This window comes from Monodelphis domestica, chromosome 6 (genome assembly GCF_027887165.1).
Source record: "Monodelphis domestica isolate mMonDom1 chromosome 6, mMonDom1.pri, whole genome shotgun sequence".
Lineage (NCBI taxonomy): Eukaryota > Metazoa > Chordata > Mammalia > Didelphimorphia > Didelphidae > Monodelphis > Monodelphis domestica.
The window spans coordinates 79,252,334-79,265,865 of NC_077232.1; the positions used below are offsets into that span (position 1 = coordinate 79,252,334).

The window sequence follows — 13,532 nt, forward strand, 5'->3', positions numbered from 1 at the left end:
TATTTAAATACATCAAAGTCAATTATATTCACTTATTTTAAAAATCAAAACGAGGCTTCTTGTTATCAATTCCCATTTCCCCAGAAAATAGTCGATAGCATAAGGATAAAAAGGTTACTAGAAAATTTCTCTTAGTACTAATTTAAAATTGGGGAAATACTTAGTGATATCCTATTAAATGCAAATTATATAAATATGGGTATTAAATGATTTGCTAAAAGTCAATCTTTAGTGTAAAGTTAATGTATGTATAGGAGCCTATGTAATTGAGTGAATTAGTTGGTATTTTTGCAGGAATGTAGACCTATCACTAAATTCTATAGTTACCTGCATATAGTTTTGTAGATCCATTACTTTGCACAATGATGCATGTATGAATGTTGTGATGTAGAATCATGTAAAAGCTTCCACATCAGGTATCTAAAAGTTTTGTTGTTAAAAAGATCATTAAAAGTCTTTAACAAAAATAGCTAAATGGCAAAGGTTTCCCTTGTTCTCATTTAAGCATGTAAGAACTTAATTTTGGAAGTCTGACTTCTGAAAATAATCAGTGGTGGGTGGGAAGTATTCACCCAATCCAGATTATTTTTAATAATAAGAGGGTGGTACATATAGTATGGCTAAACAAAAAATCCATAAATTTGGCCAATAGTTTGAATTTTTTCCTCCCAAACTTTTCTTTCTTTCTTTCTTCCTTTTTAAACCAGAATTGTTAAGTAAAATGGACAGATTTGACTTCACCTTCTCTTCACCTTCTCTCCCTTCAGCTACCCACCCTCTGGGGGAGGTACTAATGAGCTGTGAAATGTCCCAAAGACAAGCATTGGGGAGAAGAAGAGAAACAGAGGACATGGATAATCCACAAACTTGATAATAAGTCTCAAAAACCAAGTTCAGTCAATACTTTTAAGAAATATTAGAAAAGGAGTATATCCCATTTTGAACAATTTTCTAAACCCCCTTAAAGCTGAATTTTGGCACTTCAGAAATAAATTAAAAAGGAGTAAATTTGTGGGGCTTGAACATTTGCTCCAAATTTTACTTAAGAAGAAAATCCAGACATTTTCTATTAACATCTTTTACTGTATATCTGTATATATTTGAATTTGTTTGAGACTGAAGTAGTCTAGTGGGGAAAGTCAAAGCCTCAAATTTTAAGAATGTGTTATATTTTCAAATATAGAACAGCATTGATATTTTTGCTACTAAATAGTTAAATTATAAGAATATTTAAGAATGTTGCTAGATTTTAGGCAATAATACAACTTCTATACATGTATGTATAAAAGTTGTCATTTAAATTAAGTAACAAAGGGAAATGTTTATAAGGTGTTTTGTTTGTATATTAAATCACTTAACAATAACTAGTGTCTTTTTTAAAGCAGACTATGACCCCTCGTTTTTTTTCCAATGGCTATAGTGAAATATAATCCATACACTTCATCTTCAGATCTCAGATGGTCAAGGAGATGAACCTTCAGAGTCCCCATATGAAAGTGCAGATGAAACTCAAACTGAAATATCTATATCTTCCAAAAAGTCTGAGCGAGGAACCACAGCTAAAAAGGAATACGTTTGTCAGGTAAGCTGAACGCTTTCATTCATCATTTTGTTATTGCTGAGTGGCTTTTGATTGAGTTTGGACTGTCATTATTTTTGTTTTTGTGAGCCTCTTGCATTTTGAATGACTATCAAGATATAATCTATTGTAGAATATGTAATTAAGTTGCCTTAACTAGTTGTGATCCTTGATTTATAAATTTGGTGTCAGTGCCTTTAAACCAAAATATTAATGATGTGAAAGTTGCTATGATTATTTTTCTTTGTGTCTGACTTGAAATTTATTTTTTTTGTTGTTTTTAATTTTAAACCCTTACCTTTTGTCTTAGAATCAACACTGTATACTGATTCCAAGGCAGAAGAGTGGTAAGGGCGAGGCATTGGGGGTTAAGTGACTTGCCCAGGGTCGCACAGCTGGGAAGTGTCTGAGGCCAGATTTGAACCTAGGACCTCCTATCTCTGTGCCTAACTCTCAATCCACTGAGCCACCTAGCTGCCCCCTGACTTGAAATTTCTTAATAAAGTCCATATAGTTTTAGGTAAATTTGAGATTAGCTAGACAATGGCAGTGTTTCTAATTTAAACTGGTTTATAAATACTTAACGATCTATAGTATTTTGTATGTGTGTTTTCCCCTGAATAGCAAACTAGGTTTAGGAATAGAAAAATGGAGAGAGGGGGAAAAGGACTTTGTAAATATATTATTTCTGCTTTCTTTTTAAAAGCTTTGTGAGAAATCTGGCAATCTTCTACTTTGTGAGGGACCGTGTTATGGAGCCTTTCATTTATCCTGCCTTGGGCTTTCTAGACGACCAGAAGGAAAATTCATTTGTAGTGAATGTACTTCAGGCAAGTTTTTTATTCAGTCTTTTAAAAAAAAGTTTTTATCTTTAAAAAGAAAAATGAACAAAATTTCTCCAGTGATAGTATTCTGTTTTTACTTCAAGCTTCTAGATAATAAGATCTTAATAGAGAATACATAACATATATTTTTAATTTATGTGATATATGTTATATACGTATATATATAGTGATGTGTGTGTTTGAACTGTTTCTGAAATTGTTGTGCCTAAGATATTAATAGAAACAAATAATACCCATTTCCCTTGACACCATTGCTTCCTGTTCCTTTTTTTTCAATCTTGAGTCCTCTCGCTATCAAAATTCTCTTGTTCCTGATGCTTTCTAGAATTTTCATATTATTGCAAATCAAGTGATTGCTATATGTGCTCTTTACATTTCCCCTGAATTATAACATTAAGCAGTAAATAATGCTACATTTTAAAAGATGGTTTTGTTTTAAAAGATGATGATTATTGAATTAAAATTGAATTATACTTTTAACTTCAATCTTGAATTTTTTTGCAGAATAACTTATTCAATTGTCAGTTTGAAAACTAGAATGCTAAAAAATGTTTCCTTGAGGTTTATCACCTGGAAGGACATTAGAGTCAAAATTGTGTGCAAATAAAATTAACTCATTGTAAAGAATATTAACTCTGACTATGCTAGAATTATGGTAGACATTGTTTTAATCAGTGGGTCATTGTTGGAGACTTGGAAATGTATCCATTAAAGGAAATAATTATGATGACCAGAAACATCCATAAATGTATATCTCAGTGTGACTCACTCATTTTCAGATTAAAATAAAACAAAATTATAATACTACCAGGGAAATTGGTGAGATTTGAGATGTATTTCATTTTGATGATTTCTGAGAATTCTTTGTTGAAAACACTGTTAAATTTGATGAAATCACTATGGTGAAACCACATTAGTTTTAGTTGTTCAGTTTTGAGATTTTGGATAAGTATATTTCACCTCGGCTTTATTTTATCTACGTAGAAAGAGTTTGGAGAGGCAATCTGGCATAATAGAACATCCAGTCCTGTAGCAGACATATACTATTTGTTGTTATTTTTAGTAGATCATAGAGCTTCTTGATGCCCTATGCACTTTTTCAAAGAATGAGTTGTAGAACTGGTGCTGTTCTCCATTGGTAGTGAGGGGATGTTTCTTTACCAGGATACCGATGAGATCACAACATCCCCAAATTAGAGACAGGCATTTCCATCCCCAACCCCAGTTATTTAAAAGAAAAGGATTGGTAAAGCAAATTATACAATAAGATTAAAAGGGAGCTAGGAAAGCATTTTTATACAATTGTAAATTCTAATGCTTTTTTATATAAGAATCTTATTATCAGATGATACTTTTTTCCATAGTACTATTTGTGGTTTTTTAGACCCTTACCTTCTGTCTTAGAATCAAATATTATGTATTGGTTCCCAGGCAGAAGAGTGGTAAGGGCTAGGCAATGGGGGTTAAGTGACTTGGCCAGCGTCATACAACTAGGCCTGGCTCTCAGTCTTAGTGAGGTTACACAGCTGTCCCCCTTTCTATAATACTGTTAACAGTTTTAATTACTCCATACTCTTACGAGGTATAAAATAGCATTTCTTCCAAATTATTCTATCTTTAGACTTTATACTAATTTAGTTATTATTCTGTCAAATTTTACAATATACATAATAATTCATAACCCTTTTATCCAAGAGTCATGAAACTAGATCTCTCTAAAAGTACAAAAGGCTTCCTTAGGAAATTTTGATTTTCCCTTCAGTGGAGGTCTTCAAGCAAATTCTGAATGACTACAGACTGGAGTTATTGTAGAGTGGATTATTATTAAAGTTTGGGCTGAATTGGCTTACAACTCTGATATATTATGATTCTGTGAGAAAACAAATTGCATCACATTCTTTGTTTTTCCTGCTATGTCTGTGTATTCTGGCTGATACTTTGAAGAATGATTACCTATTTATAAGGCTAAATAGAACTATTATCTAAATGTTTTACTTCTTTTCTTCTACCCCCTCAAAAGAACTAGAAAATGTAACCCCGTTAGAAAGGGAACATCATTAGCCTTTGCTAAAACTACTGCAAGAAATTTTAGAATTACTTAACTGTAACCTAATTTAACTTAATATTAATACTTCTCTACACCCAACTTTCCCTTTAATCATTATTAGGGATTCATTCGTGTTTTGTTTGTAAGGAGAAAAAAACAGAAGTGAAACGCTGTGTTGTATCCCAGTGTGGAAAATTTTACCATGAAGCATGTGTGAAAAAATACCACCTTACTGTATTTGAGAGCCGAGGATTTCGTTGTCCCCTCCACAGCTGTGTCAGCTGTCATGTAACAAATCCTTCAAATCCAAGATCATCAAAAGGTATTCTGTTGTTATTCAGTGGTTTCAGTTGTATCTGACTCTTAAGCCTTCATTGGAGGGAAGGGTTCTTTTTTTTTTTAACTTTAGTTTATTTGTCTTTTTATTTGGGGGTTTTGATTTTATATGAGTATTTTCTTGCAACAGTGACCAAGATGGAAGTATCCCCTGCATGATCATACATGCACAACCCAGAAAAAAAATTGCTTACCATCTCCAGGAATGAGGGACAGAAGGGAGGGAGGAAGACAATCTGGACCATATTGTGGAAAATTGTTATTGCATGTAATTGGGAAAATAAAATATCTTTGAAAAAACATTTCAGGCATCCTCAAGATAAGAACCCATTTGGAACTTTCTTAAAGATACTGGACTGGCTTGCCATTTCCTTCTCTAGCTCATTTTTTGTAATTTAGGAATTGAGGCAAACAAGATTGAGTGATTTGCCCAGGATCACATAGTTAGAAGGTGTCCAAATTCAGATTGAATTTAGGAATATGAGTTTTCCTGATAACAGGTTTGGCACTGTGTCACCTACCTGCCCTTCGCTTATTAACAGCCATGGTAAGATTAATTTTTCTTCAGATAATATCAGTGAGTTTTTAGTTTTGAAAAAAAAATCAACCTTAAAATTTATAATAGGGCTCTCCTAGTTTCATAGATTTTTTTCTCTTTTACCTGTTGAACATGCAATACTAGACAAGTGCTGTTGATAACTCTCCCTCCCTCTAAAAAAAACCCTTCAAACTTTCTTTTTTCCTTGATTTTTGTTCTCTTCATCTTAAATGAGAGAAAACTTGTTAGACATTCTTTGATGGTGGTTTTAACATTTTTTTTAAAACCCTTACCTTCCGTCGAGTCAATACTGTGTATTGGCTCCAAGACAGAAGAGTGGTAAGGGCTGGGCAATGGGGGTCAAGTGACTTGCCCAGGGTCACACAGCTGGGAAGTGTCTGAGGTCAGATTTGAACCTAGGACCTCCCATTTCTAGGCCTGACTCAATCAACTGAGCCACCCAGCTGCCCCCAGGTTTTAACATTTTAATTGATTATTTTTCCACTAAAAGTTACTGCTGGCTTTCCTCCATTGATTTTTTTTCCCCATCTGAAGATTTTTTTTTTAAAGAAGTGTTCATGTGATATTTCAATAAATAATAATTTAATGTTTAAAATGTTACCATGTAATCTGACACCTCTCCATACCTCTCCCAGACTGAGTATATAAATTTTTTTTAAGTGGAGCTAATAAGTTATTACTTAAATAGCCTTTATAAAATTCTACTTCTATATTGGATTACGAGCACTAGGTCCAGCAGCTACTTCCTGGCTTTCTGACATTTAGGTATAGACCTACAACCTAGCTGGATTGGGATAGGTTTTATTACTAAAAAGCTGGCACCTACCAGGTGATTAATTATTTCAGCCATATGATGACCACACTCTAAGGCATGAAATGGTTGTGATTTGGATTTGGAGAGGGAGTGACTACATGGTAGATCTTGAAGTATTGGTGTATTTAAACATTTGTGTACCTAATAGGGAAAATGATGCGATGTGTTCGCTGTCCTGTTGCTTATCATGGAGGAGATGGCTGTTTGGCTGCAGGGTGTTCAGTGATTGCTTCCAACAACATTGTTTGCACTAATCATTTCACTGCTCGGAAAGGAAAAAGTCATCATGCTCATGTGAATGTGAGCTGGTGCTTTGTGTGCTCGAAAGGTAAGACTTTTTTTGTTTAATTTATATTCAATCTATTGTTTGGAGAGTTTATATCATTCTACTGAAATTAACATACAAACATTTTTGTAGTTGGTGATATTGTGGAAGAGAATATTTCAAACTATAATTAGAGCAAAATGTAGTGGTATATAAACTATAACAAACTTTTATTTAATATATCAGGATATTAGCATTCACAGTGTTATGGTCTTTTTGAATTAGAATTTCATAGTCAAATATATATATATGATATATATATATAATATATATGTATATATAAAATTAATTTTGTTACATGTCATAACAAAGTTAAATCAAATCCTATTTTGGAGGAACAAAAGCTTACCAAAATTTTCCATTTCACATAGGGGGAAGCCTATTATGCTGTGAGTCATGTCCAGCAGCATTCCATCCAGACTGTCTGAATATTGAGATGCCTGATGGCAGTTGGTATTGCAATGACTGCAGGGCTGGAAAAAAGCTTCATTTTCAAGACATCATTTGGGTCAAACTTGGGAACTACAGGTCTGTCTGATGTGTAGAAATTCCTGTTGATTATGTTTATTTTTTCTCTTTCAGTCTGTTTCAGTTAGATTAAATTGTAAAAAAATAACAACCTATTTAAAAGTGTTATTAGTATACATGAAAGGTTTTAAAATATATTATTTTTTTGTCATTTAGATGGTGGCCTGCAGAAGTTTGCCATCCAAAAAATGTTCCTCCAAATATTCAGAAAATGAAGCATGAGATTGGAGAATTCCCCGTGTTTTTCTTTGGGTCTAAAGATTATTACTGGACACATCAGGCACGAGTCTTTCCCTATATGGAAGGAGATCGGGGAAGCAGATATCAAGGAATTAAAGGAATCGGAAAAGTCTTCAAAAATGGTATTGAACTCCAAACAATGCTGTTTGGTTTTTTCTAAAATGTCTTATGTTCACTCCTTTGACAATCATCTATCTTTCCTTTTTTCTTTGAAACCATACAGAGAAAGGAAATAGAGTAAGCATGTTGAATTGCATTTTAAGAAATAAAAGAAAAACTAAATTGTTTGCAAATACTATGTTGAGATTATTTTTTTTTATACTAGAGTAAAATAATTTGTACAAAGCTATGTCCTTTGGTACTCCATGGTATACATGATTATTAAGGTTCCTATTGATCCATTTTTTTTTGGACACTCAGAGAATTTGGAGTCAATATAGTATATCTTCATGTTAGTCTGATTTTATTGCAAAGGAAAAAAAGAGACTATTGACATCATATTGTTTTACATTGCTGTTTCTGCTACTAACACAGCCTTTTGCTTTTTGTTTTGTGTGGTCTGAAATCCTCCTTAAAAGAAGCTTTGCCCCACCAAATTGGATGTGAGAGATAGTGAGGAGTTCAGTATGACAATTAGATCACAAGGTGACTGAGAGGATAGTAGAATGAAGGTGATATCCCAAATAGTGATAGGGAAGTTTTGAGGGGAAAATAATAGAGTTCTGTTTTGAACATGTTGAGTTTAAAATATCTACAGGACATTGAGTTTAAGATGTCTAGCAGACAATCGAGATGACCAGAAAAAGGTTAAGACTGGATTATTAGAATTTTGAGTTACCAGCAAAGACATACATGATAATTGAGTCCATGGTAGCTGATGAGATTTTTAAATGAAGTAGTATAGAAGAAGGAAAAAGGGTGTAGGGCAGAGCCCTGTGGGACACACATGGTTAGTGAATAACTTAGATGAAAATCCAGCAGAAGAGATTGAGAAAAAGTAGGCATATAGGTAAAAGGATAATCAGGAAAGTAGTATCACAAAATCCTAGAAGAGGGAACAAGAGTATCAAGGAGAAGGTAACCCTTCTTATTTGAATTTTAAAACTTCATAATCTGGCCCCCTTCTCTTTTCTAGCTTTCTTACATGTTACTCGCCTCAGCATTTTATGTGTGGTATCTCAAAGACACTTTCTCTCTTAACTCAGTACTTTTTCACTATCTTACATGCCTAGAATTCTCTCTCCTAGTCTCCACATGTCTTGGCTTCTCTGACTTGGCTCCATTTGTAATCTTAGTTAAAGTGCCTTCTGCAAAAAGCCTTTTCCCAATCCCCCTTAATGCTGATGCTTTTCCTTCTGCATATTTTATCTCCAATTACTCAGTATAAATCTTATTGCATATATAACATAATTGTCTTCATGTTGATTCTTCTATTAGTCTCTTTGAAAGCAGGGATTCCTTTTGGCTTTTTTTTTAATATCCCCAGTGCTTAGAATAGTGTCTGGTACATAGTAAGCATTTTATAAGTGCTTGATGACTTGAAATTTTTGTTTGTTTTAAAAGTTCTCTTTTCTAATATTTGTGAATGTTTATTCTTATTGATGAGATTTTAACTTTCATTTTAAAAGGGTTTTTTTAATGCTCTAAATGACTTGAATAGATAAATGCAAATTAAAACAACTCTAAGTTACCACCTCACACCAATCAAATTGGTTAATATAACAGAAAAAGAAAATAATAAATGCTGGAGGGAATATGGCATAATTGGGACATTAATGCACTGCTGGTGGAGTTGTGAAGTTATCCAACCATTCTCGAGTGCAATTTGGAACTTTGCCCAAAGGACTTTAAAACTGAGCATACCCATTGATCCACTACTAGGTCTATAACCCAGTGAGATTTAAAAAAGGGGGGAAGGGGCCTGCTTGTGCAAAAATATTTATAGTAGCTCCTTTTGTGGTGGCAAAGAATTGGAAACTGAGGGAATATCCATCAGTTAGGGAATGGCTGAACAAATTGTGGTACATGTTGGTGATGGAATATTACTGTGCTATATAAAGAATGTTAAGGATGATTTAAGAAAAACCAGGAAAGACTGATATGAACTGATGCAAAGTTAAGTGAACAGAAACAGAATGTTGTACACAGGGCAATATTATATAATAAATATATTTGAATGACTTAGCTATTGTTAGCAATACAGTGATCTAAGAAAGTTCCTAAGGATTAATGAAGAGAACTGATGGAGTCTGCATGCAGACTTAGAAATAGTATATTCCACTTTATTTCTTCACTCTTCATTTTGTTTGTCCCAGTTCCCTTTCACCAAATGACTAATATGGAAAGATGCTTTACACTATTAAACATGTAAAATCTGTATGAGATTGCATGCTGTCTCAGGGAGGGAGGAAGGCGAAAAAGGGAAAGTGAGAACTTGGCTCAAAATTAAAAAAAAAAACCAAATGTTAAACATTTGCTTTTTTCATCTATTGAGGGGAAAAATAAAATATTATTAAAAGAGAAACAAAAAATGTTTAAAGGTTTAAATAAATTAATGATATTTAAATAAAATCGAGATGAAAATATATTTCCAATTATGTGTATTTCTTGTATACTAAGACAGAGTTTGAAACTGGTAAACAGTCTATATTGAAAGTAAATTGTGAATTTAAAAAAAAAGATTTTTATTGATATTTTTTGGTTTTACAACACCTACCTTTCCCCCAGGATTAGTTCCCTTCCCTGATCCCAGAGAGATCTTATAACAAAAGGTTTTTTTTGTTATTTTTTTTTAAAGATGGAAAGGAGAGAAAAAACTCAGCAAAATATTTGAAAGTGTTAATTTACATTTTATTCTGTCTTCTACAACCATGTTTTCTATCATTGCAAAGAAATAAGAATTGTCTTCTCATCTCTCTTCTTTTGGGTCAAACTTGATCTTTATAATTTTGCAACATTTAGTTTTAGTTTTAGTTTTCTTCCCATTTACATTGTTGTCAGTGTGTATATTGTTTTTTGTTTTGTGTTGGTTTTTTTCCTCTGCTTACTTCATTTTGCATCAGTTTTCTATAAAAAGCATGCTTCTTTGTAGTTATCATTTTCATCTTTTCTTAGTACAAACATTCCATTACCATCATATGCTGCAGTAAGTCAAGCCATTCCCTGACTCTACTTTGTTTCCATTTCCTTGCCACCACAAAAAAGATTGCTAAAAATATTTTAACGTATATGAAAACCATAAATTCTTTGTGCCCTTTTTCATTTTGTAAAATAAGCCAATAGTCTCAGTTATTTTAGTCATAAAATGACAGTTGAACAAGTGAAGCTATAAGGAATATTAAAAGGGGGGGGGTTGACCTTTTTTTAACTAGATTTCTTACTGTTATTTCATTGACTTTTTAGCACTGCATGAAGCTGAAGCTCGTTTTCGAGAAATAAAGCTTCAGCGGGAAGCTAGGGAAACCCAGGAAAATGAACGTAAGCCTCCACCTTACAAACACATTAAGGTGAGACTTTTACATATGTCTTTGAAGAAATCATTAGAGCTTTTGAACTCAACATTCATAAATGTGGTAAATTAGGTATTATTGCAACTTAAATTGTTAAGTACATGTAAAAATAGATATGAACTCAAGAATAGGCATTTCATGAAATGGGAAAGAACACATTTAATATGGTGTTATCATCGTCAGTAAATATGGATATGTATTGGAAGATACTGGACTAAGCTCTTTGGAGATATTCATAGACGTTTAAATGCTGGTTTTAACTTTAAGGACTTGAAAGTCAAATGAAATAAAATGTAAATTAACTTCAATACCAAGTAGTATGCAAAGAGTGCAATGTGAATAGCAGAAGTAATAATTTTCTTTTAGAAATTCATTTAAAGATCATTCACATAAAAATAAAATTGTATCATTTTAATTATATTACAAGAATATCCCTTGTAAGATAGTTATTGCATAGAATGCAATGGGTTTTCTTGTTGTACTTGCCATGGATAGGTAGGATTTAAAGAAATATAATTATGAACAAAAAAGCATTTTAAGCAAATAGTCATGAGCTCGTGTTAGGGAAATGCAAGATATGCTTGTAAGGGAAGTGAGAAGATAATTCAGTAGAGAATGATAATGGGAGCTAAATTATAGAAAGAGGTAGATTATAGTCAGATTGTGGTGGACCTGGTTTTTGAGCCTAGTGTCTGGCATGGTGAAAGTGGTGTTGCCTTTATGCTCTTTCAATCATAGGAGTTTCAGATGGAATGTAAGGGGGGGACCCCCAATTAGATGGATAGTTTTGTAATTGAATTTAACTAATTGAATATTTTTGTTTAGCACTAATTATGATGCAAAAATGAATATAAAATATTACTTCCTGTTCTTAAATAGCTTATGATATTATAATCACAGTCTAGCTATGAGAACTGAAAGAGCAGAGAATAATCTTTGCTCCTTTATTATATTGTTTATTTTCCATTTCAATGACCCATTGACAGGAGTTAGACTTTGATTGTTTGTCTCCCTGTCACTTTTCTATACTACTGATACAGTTTTTATTTTGTAGTATCTATGATCCTTTTAAAATAAGTAAATATGCACAAAGATACATGTGTGGAATTTTATGCACACATACATATGCATGTGTATATGTACACACCCATACTCCATAAGCATCTTCTCTGATGTTTATTAAAGAAGAATCCATAAAGGCTCTTTCCCCTTTTATTTGATGTCATATCTTTAGATCCTTTCTGCTACCATCTGTTATATCATAAAGGTGAGCATGCATTTGAAGATATTGGAAAAATTGTTTATTGAACTCTTTTTTTTTTCATCATGTTTTTGGTTTTTTCTCTACTTGTCTGCTCTACTTCTTTCCCTGAACTGGTGGTATTAACTGACTTCTAAAAACTTAAAAATTACTCATCTACTTCTGTTGCTTGTAAACTTGTCATGCTGTAATGATTGATGTCCAGGATCCTGTTCTTTAGTCTTAGAAGAGAAAGCAAATAATTAACTTTAATAAATGGTTAGCTAGATTTCTCATTTAAGTGTAACTTAACAGATCTGAGAGTTCACTCATAGCACATGAAGGATTCAGGTCTGCCCTCTAAAGTAGTTTAATTTCTACATTCAGGTGAATAAGCCTTGTGGAAAAGTTCAGATATATACAGCTGATGTTTCTGAAATTCCAAAATGCAACTGCAAGCCTACAGATGAAAATCCTTGTGGTTTTGACTCAGAGTGTTTAAATCGGATGTTAATGTATGAGTGCCATCCTCAAGTTTGTCCAGCAGGAGAGCAGTGCCAAAACCAGTGCTTTACCAAACGTCAATACCCAGAGACAAAGATCATCAAAACTGATGGCAAAGGCTGGGGCCTGGTTGCCAAGAGGGATATTAAAAAGGTTTGTAATTTTTTTTATGTATAAGGGAATCAGAAAAGAATAGTCTTTCAAAACTTTATTTAAAAAGATCGCTTTATTTAAAATTGGTTAACTTCTTGAAATAATATTAAACTACTTACCTTTAAAGTTTCTGTTCTGAAGCAAAAGTGGTATTGTTTGATGTTATGGGAAAGGAAATCTTACTCAAAAAGACAGCTCTGCCCTTTTGAAGAAGTCAGTGGTTATGAAGAATTGTGCTATTGAAAGGGATAGAATGGAAAAGATTGCTACTTTATTTCTATACAACCCCAGTATTAGGATTCATATAATAATTTTAAATTCTTCTTTATTTTACCACTTCAAGAATGTGTCTATGAATGTTTTTTTAAATGGCCTATTTGTCTTTGCTGCTGTGATCCCAGATTCTGAAAAAGGCTTCTAGTATAAATGAGGGAATTGATCTTTAGTTCAACAAGTAGTAAATGAATATCCAGTCTGAACTTAAGGATAGATTAAATAGCAATCTTGTTTTTGTAATGGTAATTAATTGAACGTGTGTAGTAAAATTCTTTTCTTCGATTTCATTTGGACCATTTTTCTGCATTATTTGACAGACTGTATTTAAAAAAAAAACATTTCCCCAAAGGAGATATAGTGGTCATATATTTAAAAAATAATTCTAAATAAGGTTTTTAAAAATCATTCTTTTCCAGTTTTCTTAATATCTAATCTGCTTCTGAATGTTTAGGGATAGCAATGGCAATATCAATGAATATCCTGAATGGTTGTGATGATACGTTATGTTCACAGAAGGACCAGCATTCAATTCCTGCTTTTGTCCCTCATCAAGTCACTTCTCAATGCCCCATTAATT

At 32.8% G+C, this 13,532-nt stretch overlaps 1 protein-coding gene across 6 annotated transcripts in view; it reads left to right on the forward strand.

The window, feature by feature from the left end:
* The window catches only part of NSD2 (nuclear receptor binding SET domain protein 2), a 117,835-nt gene that overhangs the window by 79,278 nt on the left and 25,025 nt on the right, over positions 1-13,532 (forward strand). For all 6 annotated transcript variants that reach the window (XM_056802307.1, XM_056802310.1, XM_056802308.1 and 3 more), the window contains 8 exons: positions 1,451-1,582; positions 2,286-2,409; positions 4,593-4,793; positions 6,329-6,508; positions 6,877-7,033; positions 7,190-7,395; positions 10,676-10,779; positions 12,410-12,679. In XM_056802307.1, coding sequence (XP_056658285.1) covers positions 1,451-1,582; positions 2,286-2,409; positions 4,593-4,793; positions 6,329-6,508; positions 6,877-7,033; positions 7,190-7,395; positions 10,676-10,779; positions 12,410-12,679 — 1,374 coding nt within the window. The remainder of the gene's footprint in view (positions 1-1,450; positions 1,583-2,285; positions 2,410-4,592; positions 4,794-6,328; positions 6,509-6,876; positions 7,034-7,189; positions 7,396-10,675; positions 10,780-12,409; positions 12,680-13,532) is intronic.